General features: G+C 46.1%; 1 protein-coding gene across 3 annotated transcripts in view; it reads left to right on the forward strand.

Annotated features, from left to right (window-relative positions):
- mRpS34 (mitochondrial ribosomal protein S34) overlaps nt 1-14517 on the forward strand; it is a 56890-nt gene that overhangs the window by 4912 nt on the left and 37461 nt on the right. Inside the window, exon 1 of one of the 3 annotated variants that reach the window (XM_070097620.1) lies at nt 3619-3752. The exons of the other annotated variants lie outside the window; for them this stretch is intronic. Within the exon in view, the coding sequence (XP_069953721.1) occupies nt 3724-3752 (29 nt within the window). The 5' untranslated portion in view covers nt 3619-3723. Of the gene's footprint in view, nt 1-3618; nt 3753-14517 lie in introns of those variants that run through there. 3 annotated transcript variants of the gene reach the window in all.

Raw genomic sequence — 14517 nt, forward strand, 5'->3', positions numbered from 1 at the left:
CGTAGATTTCTGGCCAGTGTCTGGGGAGATTGTGAGTGAGTTTGATCTGTGGGCCCGGTGTGCAACAGGCAGAGCATGCCCAGTAAGTACCAGTGTCTCAAGGCAGTCTGGAAGCTAGTGTCCGTGTCTGCATAATTATACTAGGGGATGCATACCCTCTTGGATAAAGGAATTTCTGAGGTGCAGGCAGGACACTAATAACGATTGAATATTGCAGGAATTAAGGCTCCCGGTTGCATGTGGTTTCTGAGGGGAAGTCCAAAGGGGCTAAGGCTAAGCTTAGGGAAGTTGAAGATCAGGATACATGCTGCAACACCAAGTAAGTTAGTCCTTTATACGTGCATGCAGGCGAGTTTTCTTGCAACATCAATCATTTGTGAAAATCTGTCCTATAAGCCACTTGTGAGGCTGAGGTACCCATCTCAGAGCTCGGTGTCAACAGAGTTTGCCAGGGTAGGCGACTCACTTGGAGGCAGTCCACACAAATTTTCACACCTCCCTTCATCCGATCCTCATGCACCGCCACTGCTCTGCCAATTAATAAGGCCTATACCTGGAGTAGGCTGCATAGTTGTGGTGTATATACATAACACTTTGTAGGTCTACAATTATTTAGTTTCTACTATCAAAATAACTTATAGAATTAGGTGTTAAGTAGGATAGGGAAGGTATAGAACTGGAGAATCTGCTATATGCATTATGAATGCATATAGCAGGGGAGAGTAATCTTCCCTGAAGGCATAGATTACGTAGAATTGTGGGCCTTGGAACCCACCAACGACCTTCAGAAGCTGTGTGGAATCTTTTTTGCAGTTTCTAAGGGGATGTTGATGGGTTCCGGGCTTTGGGTAGTGGTTGCGGTGGGTATTCGACGTATTTTATGTCTTTAGCAAGTCTAATGTTGCTTTGTTTAGCGAGTTCAAAAAACTGACACTTGGGGAGGAAACTTGAAGTTTCGGTATAACCTGGGTTGTTTTGAGACAGCTTTCGACTACACCTGGCCTTAGTTTTGATACCTTTTTTCCTGGACCAGATTTCCCTAAATGGTGTACAATACCAGATTGGTAAAAGAGATATATTGATAGGTATCATTATTCATGAAATGTTTCGCTTGGGGAGTAGGCTTTATCTGTCGACTACACAGGTGACTAAATTGGAGAGTTAATTTTGAGCTCTACCTTCCAACCTTGATAAAAGATGATCAGTCTCTTAGCCAAACTTTTTATTTACTTCTAATTTCTTACCTAGCATTGGCCAACAGGAATACTGGAGTTTCTTTTCGTGTCTATTGTAAGCTCCTGTTGAACATTATTGGAGGTTAACTTGTCGCAATTTCCCCAATGTTTTTAGTCTTGACACTGTTTCAGCTACGAATATTGTTACTATAATGTTACTACTACCTCCACTACTACCTCCACTACTACCAGGACTTACTGCTAGACTGACTACCAGCACTTCTATTATTGCCAGTACTAATACTACCACCATTAGCATTATCACTGCCACCCTTGGTATTACCGCTAATCTTACCAGTACTACCTATACTACTACTACTACGGTCTATACCACTACAACTGTTTTTTGAAACTTGGTCCTTTATAATTTAACCCCCGCTTCCATGGTTTTTGCGACCTGTCATATGGCCTATTATACTTTTTGACCCTTGGTCTGACTTGATACTCGTCCAAGAGAACTCAAAAGATCATCTCGAATTGCTTCTCCATTGTTGGTTTTATATTTAGGTAGTTAGGTTAATAGAACTGGAGAATCTGCTATATGCATTATGAATGCATATAGCAGGGGAGAGTAATCTCCCCCGAAGGCATAGATTACGTAGAACTGTGGGCCTTGGAACCCACCAACGACCTTCAGAAGCTGTGTGCAATCTGTTATTGCACGTGGTTTCCGTGGGGATGTTGGTGGGTTTCGGGCTTTGGGTAGTGGTTGTGGTGGGTGTTCTACGTTTTTTATGCCTTTGGCCAAACTGTGCAAAGTTAAATATTGATTCATTGAGTTTACACAATTTCATCATTTCGGAAAATTTAAGCGGCGTTCAGGTTCCTATAAATATAAAAGTATTAGCGTTCAAAATTGCAGTTGGTTTGATAGTTTGTAAGTAGTGAAGTCTAACTCTTCTGGCAACAGTACGTTAGTGATGAAAATAATGAAAACCTCCGATCTGAAGTGAAGTGTTAGTCATCATGTTAGTGAATCCTTTGTTGAGTATAGTTAGGGGGGGGGATTTAGATTGCTATTAGTGAGAATAGGATTATTAACCCTGCTGGATTAGAAATCCAGAAAAAATAGAGAAGTAGAGAGTTGGGGGGCTTGAATGTATTGGTCCTCAGGCTGTGCCTAGGATGCCAGCCGTAACTGGCAGGTAAGGCATGCTATGAATTCAGGCTAGCATAGTAGTGTGAGTTAGGAAATTGGTATACGGCAGGCCTCCAACTAGTTAGATAGCACACTAGACTAACAATCAACACTATGGGTTATAAGGGACGTGGAAGTGTCGGGGAAATATAATGTTGTCTTAATGATCCTAACTAACTACATGTTAAATTTGGATGCCCTTAAAGGAGTGCCTTTGTATCAAGATACCTTCACTAGTACAGTTGCAAGTACCCTCCTCTTCCTTGGATCAAACCTGATGTTAACATTCCCCAAGCTGTGTATAATCCCTATGGATAATAGATATGGGAAATTTTATTTGGGTAAATGATCACACATGTAAAATAGTTTGGATGGGAGGGGGGGGGAAGGTAAAGTCTTGGGACAGGTCGATGAAAGTGTCAGGTTTGATTCAGAGGAGAGTAGTGTAAGTTGACTAAATTTTTTTTCCAGTTAAATATAGGCGTCTAAGGTATAGTAGGTTTGGCTAGGTTGTAATATGTTACGGAATCTACCCTCCAACTTGTGTGTCAGGAGGATTCTGCGCCAATTAAACAGAACACTAGAGACAAGAGGTGATCATGTCTTAAGTTTAACACAGGCTGAGTGAATGTTGTACTGTCCAGTGTCTCAACACTTGTCAGGAAGCTAATACAAACACAAGGTCAGGAAATTTAAAAATGTATTATACCTCAAACTATTAATAATAGTTGTAATGAGGCGGATAGCCTCACTACTGCTATTGTTAGTAGGGTTGGGGTAGGTATATTTTTTTTTTTTTTCCTCCGAGCTTAAAGCTCCCGAATTGTGTGAATGTTGTCCTGCTGACAAATACAGCAGTTGAGGCTTGCCTCAGTTATTTCTTTTTCATATTTCTTTGGTGTTCCTTGAACATTGCTGCGATAATTAAAATACTATTAAGTGAATCGAATCTTGTAGGTTGAAGATATTCCCCATGTGGGCAGCTGCTGTGTGGTGAAGTCCGTGTTGTGGGCAGCTGCTGTGTGGTGAAGTCCGTGTTGTGGGCAGCTGCTGTGTGGTGAAGTCCGTGTTGTGGGCAGCTGCTGTGTGGTGAAGTCCGTGTTGTGGGCAGCTGCTGTGTGGTGAAGTCCGTGTTGTGGGCAGCTGCTGTGTGGTGAAGTCCGTGTTGTGGGCAGCTGCTGTGTGGTGAAGTCCGTGTTGTGGGCAGCTGCTGTGTGGTGAAGTCCGTGTTGTGGGCAGCTGCTGTGTGGTGAAGTCCGTGTTGTGGGCAGCTGCTGTGTGGTGAAGTCCGTGTTGTGGGCAGCTGCAAGTCTTCAGAGATGTCATCACCAGCAGCAACACCCCAAAACAATGTCTGCAAAGATTATTCATGAACTGCAGTAAGCAATGGTTTGAAGTCTATGCATTTAGAATGCTTTCTTCAACATTTTGTAGAAAGAAAATTTGCTAAAATAGCTGATCTATCAAAAATTACCATGAAATTGGAGTAATCCAAGTTGATGGAACTGGAAGAGCTGGAGGTGTTGATGGTGTGGTGGATGGCAGAGGAGTGACTAGTGGCGCCACTATTCTTGACCTCCATGGCTAAATGGCGCCATTGACCTGGAGGAGGGGAGGGGATGATGTCGTCAGTGGTTGTTTGTGGAGGGGGAAGGTCGTTAGCGGAAGGGTCGGGGGTTGGCTGCTGGTGGAGGGGTTTGAGGGTGAGTAGTTAGTTGTTACTGGTGGGAGGGTGATGGGGAGGGGGGTAGGGGATGGTTGTCACTTGGTAATTTCTAATTGACTAACACTTGATATTTGAAACTCCCTGGACACTAGCCCAAAGCCACATATTTGTAATTCTAACGAACAATGTCCATGGACTCGCGTTGACCTGTGATACTCCAATACTGAAACTGTGTATAGTGCCAAAACAAAAGCATTCACATTGCTAAAGTCGCAAACTAGTATTTAGTCACATAGCCATAATACCAACCTACCTCATAATTTTGTAATATTTTAAACTTAAGATTTAATCTAAGTCTGCCCAAAATGCCTAGCCATGCTAGGTGTTCTAGTGGTACACTGTAATTATTATTTTACTACATGTAAACCACACAATAACCAAATTCTGTAAACTCAGCATTGTAATCCTTATAGAGAATAAACTTTGAATTTGAATTTGAAAACCGTCTCCTTGATGTTGGGCTTATGTATTTGACATCTCTTGTGGGTTTAGTACTTAGTTTTGATCAGGGCCGAATTAAGACCTTGGGGGGCCCGGGACACTTTAGGCTTGGGGGGACCATGGACACTTAAGGCTTGGGGGGGCCCTAAACATGAAAATTAAATTGAATTACAAATAAGAAATGAACTAAAATGAATGATGAACAGCAGCTTTTGAAAAAAAAAAAAGTTTGGTTACAAAGCAGACGTCTTATTTTTCTCAGTTTTATTGACTTTAAGAATAACTGACTATAATTTTCAGTTTGTAATATATTCCATCTACACTATATAATAATTACCGATGTGTATTTATTAATATCTTTGGTGTCACGCTTTCGGTATCTATGGTGACAGTTGACCAAAAGGACACAAGCTTTTCTCTGACAGGAAACCACATGGCTGGGTCTGAATCACATGGTGGCGCTTCACTGTCCATGTCTACACAAGTATCTATAGAATGTGGTTGTGGTGATTCATAGCCTTTACTATCTTGTTTCGGTATGTTCTTTTTATTTTCTGCAGATGTACTTGGGAATGAGGGCGGGTCCTCAGAAGAAACATCTGGTAGTGGTACTGGTTCTTCATTTTTTAAATATACAGTATACATGCATATCACACATCGACGTAATCACAATACATGAAACATTTATAAGAAAACATCCTTATAACTAACGGATGACAACCTACCCCTGAACATACATAATAAAATTGCCACTAGCCAAAACTGACATTTGTATTCATATCTTGTATGAAACTGTATATACAAAAGTTTTTATATATAAACTAATGCTTTGGCCCCTTACTGTACATTGTAATATTAGCATTTTATGTACCTAAACATTCCGTAGCTATTCATCCCCTAATTTTGTATGTTTTATTTAGAGCACAGGTATACAATATACATGTAATCATACATGATTGACTGAAATTACTAAACATGAAGCTATAATAAGAAATACACCATCCTTGTAACTAAACGATTTACTACCCACACCTGAATATACGTGACAAAAAATGCTACAAAACTTGCATGTATAAGCTCTGTATATGTAACTGTAAACTATACATGAAAAACTTGCATCAAGAACATAGCACTTAACAAAAACAGTACCAGGGTTGTGACCTAAATCAATATACACTTTAAATGTACCAAAACCAAACATATATAAATTTTTACATAAAACAAAGTGACATTAAACAATAAGTTGATACATGCCTCCTCTCACCACACACAAGGTACACAGTATGAACAGTTTGAAAAATGACCCCGTAATCCTTATATGTGTATATAATCCTATCTCATTAACCTCCATTCAGAGATGAGCCCTTAATAGGGCAACGTTCAATACTGTCTCCTATAACAAAACATTCTATTACACCCCATCCCCCTCTTCTCCCTCATTTAGGCAACCACCACTGTCTCTCAGTCTCCCAGCTGTACATGAGCATATAAGTCTGTCACATCGCAACAGTATCTCAATCACAACAAACCACACCCAAGCATTCTTACTGCATACATGCATACAATACCTCTAAACAATAATATTTACCTCAACCCTCTGACAGAGGTGTGATGGTAAGTGACCAAGCATAGCAAGGCGTTATATACACAGAGGGTAATACAGTCATCCCATGGGACACGCATGCAAAGATATAAACCTAAATTCTCCACTATCAAACTGGATCACACACTTAAACCAGCTAGCATCACACGTACCTCCTAACACCTACTAACACACTGAACCTTCCCTCGTTTCCATCTAAGCCACACACACACACACACACACACACACACACACACACACACACACACACACACACACACACACACACACACACACACACACATACACACACCCCACAGAATCTCCCACCAAAAGACTCCAACCACGACATTCCCAACGAAACTGAGCAACCTATACTACAACCCACTCACTGTTCCCTCTGCCACCAACCCCCATATCACAAACCTCACCCCAACAGCTGTCCCTTATGGGCATTCTGACCCCACCCCCATCATCACAAACCCCACCTACACCACAGCCCCATATAGGCCCCCACCAAGGATCTCGCTCCCCCAACCCCAATATTCTTGCATGACCACAATGATAGAAAAGAAACTGAAAGTTTGGTACACAAACGCGGATGGAATAACGAATAAATATGAGTGGAACGAAAGAATCAGTGAAAAATCCCCAGACATCATAGCAGTCACAGAAACAAAACTCGCTGAGACAATAACAGACACAATCTTCCCAATGGGATATCAGATCCTGAGGAAAGATAGAAGGAGTAGAGGGGGAAGAGGGGTTGCACTGCTCATAAAACACCGATGGGGATTTGAGGAAATGGAAGGCATGGACATGATTGGAGAAAGAGACTACATTGTAGGTACAATTCAGTCCGGAGAACATAAAGTAGTCATTGGAGTGATGTATAACCCACCACAGAACTGCAGGAGGCCAAGAGAGGAGTACGAAGAAAACAACAGGGTGATGGTGGACACACTGGCTGAGGTGGCAAGAAGAGCTCACTCGAGCAGAGCAAAGTTACTGGTAATGGGCGATTTCAACCACAGGGAGATCGACTGGGAAAACCTGGAGCCACATGGGGGTCCCGAAACATGGAGAGCCAAGATGATGGATGTGGTACTTGAAAACCTCATGCATCAACATGTCAGGGACACAACCAGAGAGAGAGGGGAGGATGAGCCAGCAAGACTGGATCTTGTGTTCACCCTGAGCAGTTCAGACATTGAGGACATCACTTACGAGAGGCCCCTTGGAGCTAGCGATCATGTGGTTCTGAGTTTTGATTATATAGTAGAGTTACAAGTGGAGAAGGTAACAGGAACTGAAGGGGTCAGGCCAAACTATAAAAGGGGGGACTACACAGGTATGAGAAACTTCCTGCAGGAGGTTCAGTGGGACAGAGAAATGGTAGGAAAATCAGTAAACGAGATGATGGAATATGTGGCAACAAAGTGCAAGGAGGCAGAGGAAAGTTTTGTTCCCAAGGGAAACAGAAATAATAGGAAGACCAAAACGAGTCCTTGGTTAACCGAAGGTGTAGGGAGGCAAAAACTAAGTGCAACAGAGAATGGAAAAGGTACAGGAGGCATAGGACCCAGGAAAACAAGGAGATTAGTAGAAGAGCCAGAAACGAGTATGCACAGATAAGGAGGGAGGCCCAGCGACAGTATGAAAACGACATAGCATCGAAAGTCAAATCTGACCCGAAACTGCTGTATAGCCACATTAGGAGGAAGACAACAGTCAAGGACCAGGTGATAAGGCTGAGGAAAGAAGGTGGAGAACTCACAAGAAACGATCAAGAGGTATGTGAGGAGCTCAACACGAGATTTAAGGAAGTATTTACAGTAGAGACAGGAAGGACTCTGGGGGGACAGACCAGATGGGGACACCAGCAAGGAATACACCAACAAGTGTTGGAAGACATACATACAGATGAGGAGGAGGTGAAGAAACTGCTAAGGGACATCGATACCTCAAAGACAATGGGACCGGACAACATCTCCCCATGGGTCCTTAGAGAGGGAGCAGATATGTTGTGCGTGCCACTTACCACAATCTTCAACACGTCCCTGGAAACTGGGCAACTACCTGAGGTATGGAAGACGGCAAATGTAGTTCCCATTTTTAAAAAAGGAAACAGAAAAGAGGCACTAAACTATAGACCTGTGTCATTGATGTGTATAGTATGCAAAATTATGGAGAAGATTATCAGGAGGAGAGTGGTGGAGCACCTGGAACGGAACAAGAGTATAAATGCCAACCAGCACAGATTCATGGAAGGCAAATCCTGTGTCACAAACCTTCTGGAGTTTTATGATAAAATAACAGAAGTAAGACACGAGAGAGAGGGGTGGGTTGATTGCATCTTCTTGGACTGCAAGAAGGCCTTTGACACAGTTCCTCGCAAGAGATTAGTGCAGAAGCTAGAGCATCAGGCGCATATAACGGGAAGGGCACTGCAATGGATCAGAGAATACCTGACAGGGAGACAACAACGAGTCATGGTACGTAATGATGTATCACAGTGGGCACCTGTGACGAGCGGGGTCCCACAGGGGTCGGTCCTAGGACCAGTGCTATTTTTGGTATATGTGAACGACATGATGGAAGGGTTAGACTCAGAAGTGTCCCTGTTTGCAGATGATGTGAAGTTAATGAAGAGAATTAAATCTGATGAGGACCAGGCAGGACTTCAAAGAGACCTGGACAGACTGGACACCTGGTCCAGCAAATGGCTTCTCGAATTTAATCCTGCCAAATGCAAAGTCATGAAGATAGGGGAAGGGCACAGAAGACCACAGACCGAGTATAGGCTAGGTGGCCAAAGACTGCAAACCTCACTCAAGGAGAAAGATCTTGGGGTGAGTATAACACCGAGCATGTCTCCGGAAGCACACATCAACCAGATAACTGCTGCAGCATATGGGCGCCTGGCAAACCTGAGAACAGCATTCCGATACCTTAGTAAGGAATCGTTCAAGACACTGTACACCGTGTATGTCAGGCCCATACTGGAGTATGCAGCACCTGTTTGGAACCCGCACTTGATAAAGCACGTCAAGAAACTAGAGAAAGTACAAAGGTTTGCGACAAGGTTAGTTCCAGAGCTAAGGGGAATGTCCTATGAAGAAAGATTAAGGGAAATCGGCCTGACGACACTGGAGGACAGGAGGGTCAGGGGAGACATGATAACGACATATAAAATACTGTGTGGAATAGACAAGGTGGACAAAGACAGGATGTTCCAGGGAGGGGACACAGAAACAAGAGGCCACAATTGGAAGTTGAAGACACAAATGAGTCAGAGATATTAGGAAGTATTTCTTCAGTCATAGAGTTGTAAGGCAGTGGAATAGCCTAGAAAATGACGTAGTGGAGGCAGGAACCATACACAGTTTTAAGACGAGGTTTGATAAAGCTCATGGAGCGGGGAGAGAGAGGGCCCAGTAGCAACCGGTGAAGAGGCGGGGCCAGGAGCTAAGACTCGACCCCTGCAACCACAAATAGGTGAGTACACACACACACACACACACACACACACACACACACACACACACACACACACACACACACACACACACACACACACACACACTCCCAACGGTGAGCCCATTGAAACCCCGGATGACATTCTCAATCCTTGCCCCAGCCATGACAACCCCCCCTCCCACTACAAAGCGAGTAAGATCCCAATAGTTAAACTACGATAACCTACAGGGAAGGCTCCCTCCCACTGCGATCCATATATTTCCCTGTTCCTGCAAACCGTCCTATAAAAAGTAGCTGCCACTACCCGTTTCCTCGCCACCCAATCCCCATTCCCACGCATACCCCAAGACACATACACGAAATCTACCATTAAATATGCCAATGCACGTTGTGTACTCTCTGGCACCCCTCCCACATCCAAAACGAGCGCTCTCAACACCGGTTATGCCAGCCTCCCACTAGCCTGACAATCCTACTCATCCAATCCCTAACATTCCCCAAACATTCGCAAATACACCACATGATATGCCGTATCCTCGCCACCACACACTCCACACCCACTCTCCTCTACTATTCGCCTCGCCCACAGGACCGCTTCTGATGGCAAAATGCCATGCAGGAAACGGAACATAACCTCTCGCACCCGAGGTCTCAGCTTTAACTTACGAAAATGACACCAAATATCTCCCCACCCATACATGGGGTATATTCCCTCCACTGGCACCATCACCCGGCTCCCAATTACTCTCGCCAAAACCCCTATGCGAATCTTGCCAGGCTCCCGTAGGACCATGAGGGTACGCAGCACCTCCTCACATTCCCTCAACTCTGCACCCACATACCACCTCTGCACTCCCTCATACAGAAGCTTTAACCCCCCCCACACCCGACCCGTACATATTCCCTTCGTAAGAAAACACATTTTACCCAACGCCGTAGATCCAATAACCCTAACCCCCCCTGACGTACCGGCAGCATTACCACCTCCCTCCTCAGCCAATCACACCCAGAACCCCATATAAACCTAAACACCTGCTTTAAAATTCTCGTAATTCCTTGCCCCGTTATGGGGTAAACTGTCGCCACATGCCAAACCTTACTGTATAGTAATGTGTTTACCACGATGGCCCTCTGCAACAATGTCAAATGATATGGACGCAAATTCCCCAATCTATGCTGCACTCGTTCCACAATACGCTCTGAGTTCACCTCTCTCGACCGCACTTGATTCTCCATAAACACTATTCCACATATCTTTAAGCTATCCACCACCCTCCACTCCACACCAGCATCCCAATCCCCCTGCCAGTTTCAATTTTCCAACTTTAAGAAGCAAGATTTCTCCACATTAACCCTCATCCCCGTAGCCTCCCCAAACGTACGAATGACCTCTCCCACCTCTCTCAAACTATTTCCCTCCCACACAAGTACCGTCGTCTCGTCGACGTATCCTACAATCCCCGGCCCACACCCCACCTCCCCTGTCCCCACGCCCCCACAGATACGTGCCTCAATGAGTCTGTAAAAAGGGTCTTGAACACAGGCAAACAGGATTTGAGATAGTGGACATCCTTGCCTGAGACCCCGCCCCATACACACTGCTTCCCCTATGCGACCATTAATTTGCACATGCACCCGCACCCCTTGATACAATGTCTCCACCCATTCCACAACCTCTTCCCCAAATCCCTGCTTTAGAAGGATCTGCCGCAACGCCTCCCGTTCCACACGGTCATAAGCTCCCTGCCAATCCAAAGCAAGTAAGCCCCCACCTTTTCCCCCCAAATCCTCTACAAACCCCTTAAGACATCCGTGACCCTCGACCATAGATCTGCCAGGCAACCCATATTGCCCTCCAGATACGACACGCCCCACGACACATTTCAGGCGATTTCCCAGTATTTTCGCAAACAATTTGTAATCCGCACAAAGTAAAGATATCGCCCGATAATCCTTGAGGGTATTCTGGACCTCTCCCTTTGGGACCAGAACAACCACTGCTGTGGCTTGCAACTCCCCCAACACCCCCTTCTCCTTCATGATATTCATCAACTCCACCAGGAATCCACACATTAACTTCCAATTCTGCAGGTAAAATTCACAGGGTAATCCATCAATCCCTGGAGCCTTTCCCGTACGCATACTCACTAATGCCCGCCAAACCTTGCCCTCATCTATCTTCCCACCCAGCGCTACTCGATCACTACGCCCCAATGAACATGGCACTAGCTCACAGACACTATGCAATGCTGCACCTCCCACTGCACTACGTCCCAAATACTGCTCATACCATGCATCCGCATAACCACTCATTCCCTCAGTCGTCCTCAACACTTGCCCTTTACGATCATCCCCCACTTCAGAGTGAACGATTAACCTACCAACCTCTGTGGCCGTCTGACGTCGCTGCTGACCTCGTAAAACACACGCCGATGGTCGATCGCCCCATAACACCTCCTCAACCCCCCCTGCACACGCACCGCATTAAACCGTTCATTTTGCAGCGCACGAATCCTTCCCTTCAACGTTTCTATCTCCTCTACAGGATATACTCCCCCGTGTCCACCCCTCCCATAGCAATCCCTCAACCTACCCTCTAGGTACTGAAGGAGCCCATATGATTGTTGCATCATGCGTTTCCCCTCCCTCACATAAAACTTACGTATTCGTGCCTTAGCTACCCCGTCCCACCACCCCAGTAAATCCTCTATGCCCTGCCGTTCCTCACTGAGCTCTGCCCACAACGTCTCGAATCCTCCCTGCCCCTCCTCATCACTCAGAATCCTCGTGTTTAGTTTCCAATAACTCTTCCACCTCCTGGCCAGCCCATCCCACCCCAGGTCTACCACGACTGCCCTGTGATCTGAATATTCCACCTCCACCGTATGCAAGGACTCCACTCTAACCTGCTTTGTGATGTACACCCGATCTAGCCTCGCCGCATATCCTTGTCTAACAAAAGTGTGCTCCACCTCCCAAGCCCCACCCCCAAATACGTCACGTAGACACACATCTCTCAGAAGATCACCTAGGATAGTGGAAAAATGCCCTGCCCCACGCGGCTGGACGTCTGCCCTGCGAATAACACAATTCCAGTCCCCTCCCACAATAGCAACAGGTGGTAAAGAACGGAAAAAATAAACGAGCTCGTCCCTCACAAAATCCACTCAGACGTGCATCACTCTCTGCAAGTGCGTACACACACACTAACGCCACTCACTCGCCCATCCACCATCCATCCACTCTGATAATACGCCCCTCGCCCCCCCTTCACGTCTACTAACCACAAATGGGCTCGCCTCCCGGAGTAGGACTCCCACCCCTCCCTTCAAGCGTCCCGTCTGCATCACAAAAGCCCTATAACCATTCACCTCCAATACACGCCCCACCTTGATATTGTGCTCTTGCACAAATACAACATCCACTCTATGCTGGCACAAGAAACTTGCAAACCACACACGCTTCACATCCTGGCGCAAACCATTAATGTTAACTGTCATACACCTTAGGCCAGCAGTGGTTTCTTCCCCCTGTGCTTTGACACCTTCCTCACAATGCCACCATGTCCTTTCGGACCTCCTTTATGCATGTCCCTACTGGCAGCCCTAACCCCTCCCCGGTCCAGCTCCGGGTCCAAAGTCCCCAAGGGACCACCACCATCCTCCTCCACCACCACCACCTTGCCAGTCCTCTGTGCTGGAGTCAGGACATCATCTGAATCCGATGTCACAGCCTCACGCTTGTGCGTGACTCCACCTGTTCCCATCCTCACCTCCTGTGACACCTCACGGTGAACCTCCACCTCCACCACATGTCTGACCTTCCCACCCTCTGGGCACAGTGCCCCGTGAGACACCAAGTCGATGGGCTCAGTTTGCTGCCCACACAGGTCTGCAGCATTCCTCACATCAGCCCTCGTCACCAACTCGCCCTCCCCATCGGACTGGGAAAAAGCGAGGTGAGCACATTCTCCAGGACCTCGTCAATGGCTTCCTCCGCCGAACCATGCCATCCCCCACCATCAGGCAAAATGGGTCCCACAGGGCCCCCAGCCACAGGGGCCGTCAGGTCCGCACCCGCCACTGCCTCTGCCTCCTCCACCTCCTCACTTCACAGACGACCAGGCCCACGTCCTTCCTGTATCTCTAGAGCACGTCCAACTTGCCCAGTACATTCCCCATGGAGTCGAGCAGCACACATACATTCAGATAAGACCATGCCAAAGTATGAGTCTGTTGTTCACAATATGCAGCAATGTGATCATAACCACCACAACGCCTGCATGTCCTACGTTGCCCAGCATAGGACACCATGAGCTGAGTCCTGAAGGCCTCCAATATAACATATGATGGTATGGGGTGCCGTATCGTCATTTTCAGTGAAAACGTGCCCTCTGGGTATCCCACGTATGCACCTTCCAGGTGACCCACTTGCTTGATTTAGGGGGCTGTGCCAGGTGAAGCGCTTCCCCCTTGATTATAATAATAATAATGTGCCAGGTGAACGGTTCCGTAGTCCTTAAAAACATTGCGTATGTCCATTTCATCAGCCTCAAACGGTACATTTCGCACTCTAACCCATGTATAGTGCCTGGAGACGTCATGAAGGCGGACACTCACCATAGAATTGACGTCCACTCGAACATCCTGGTATTTCTCTACCAGCCGCTCGTAGACGCCGGTGTTCAACAACTTAACAAACACCCTGTATGCACCATTAAGTGCTACACCATACAATTTTTCATCCTGAATACCATACGTATCCTGGATGATTAATGGCAACAGCACAGGAGCAGCTTGCGGTGAAATTGCCCCACGAACCAGCTGGATGCCCACAGTATTTACCCTCATATTCCTCCAATCGCCGAGAGAGGGCACACGTACGTCTGCTCACACCAACTGACGAGCCATATTGG

Source organism: Cherax quadricarinatus, chromosome 58 (assembly GCF_038502225.1).
Source record: "Cherax quadricarinatus isolate ZL_2023a chromosome 58, ASM3850222v1, whole genome shotgun sequence".
NCBI classification, from domain to species: Eukaryota; Metazoa; Arthropoda; class Malacostraca; order Decapoda; family Parastacidae; genus Cherax; species Cherax quadricarinatus.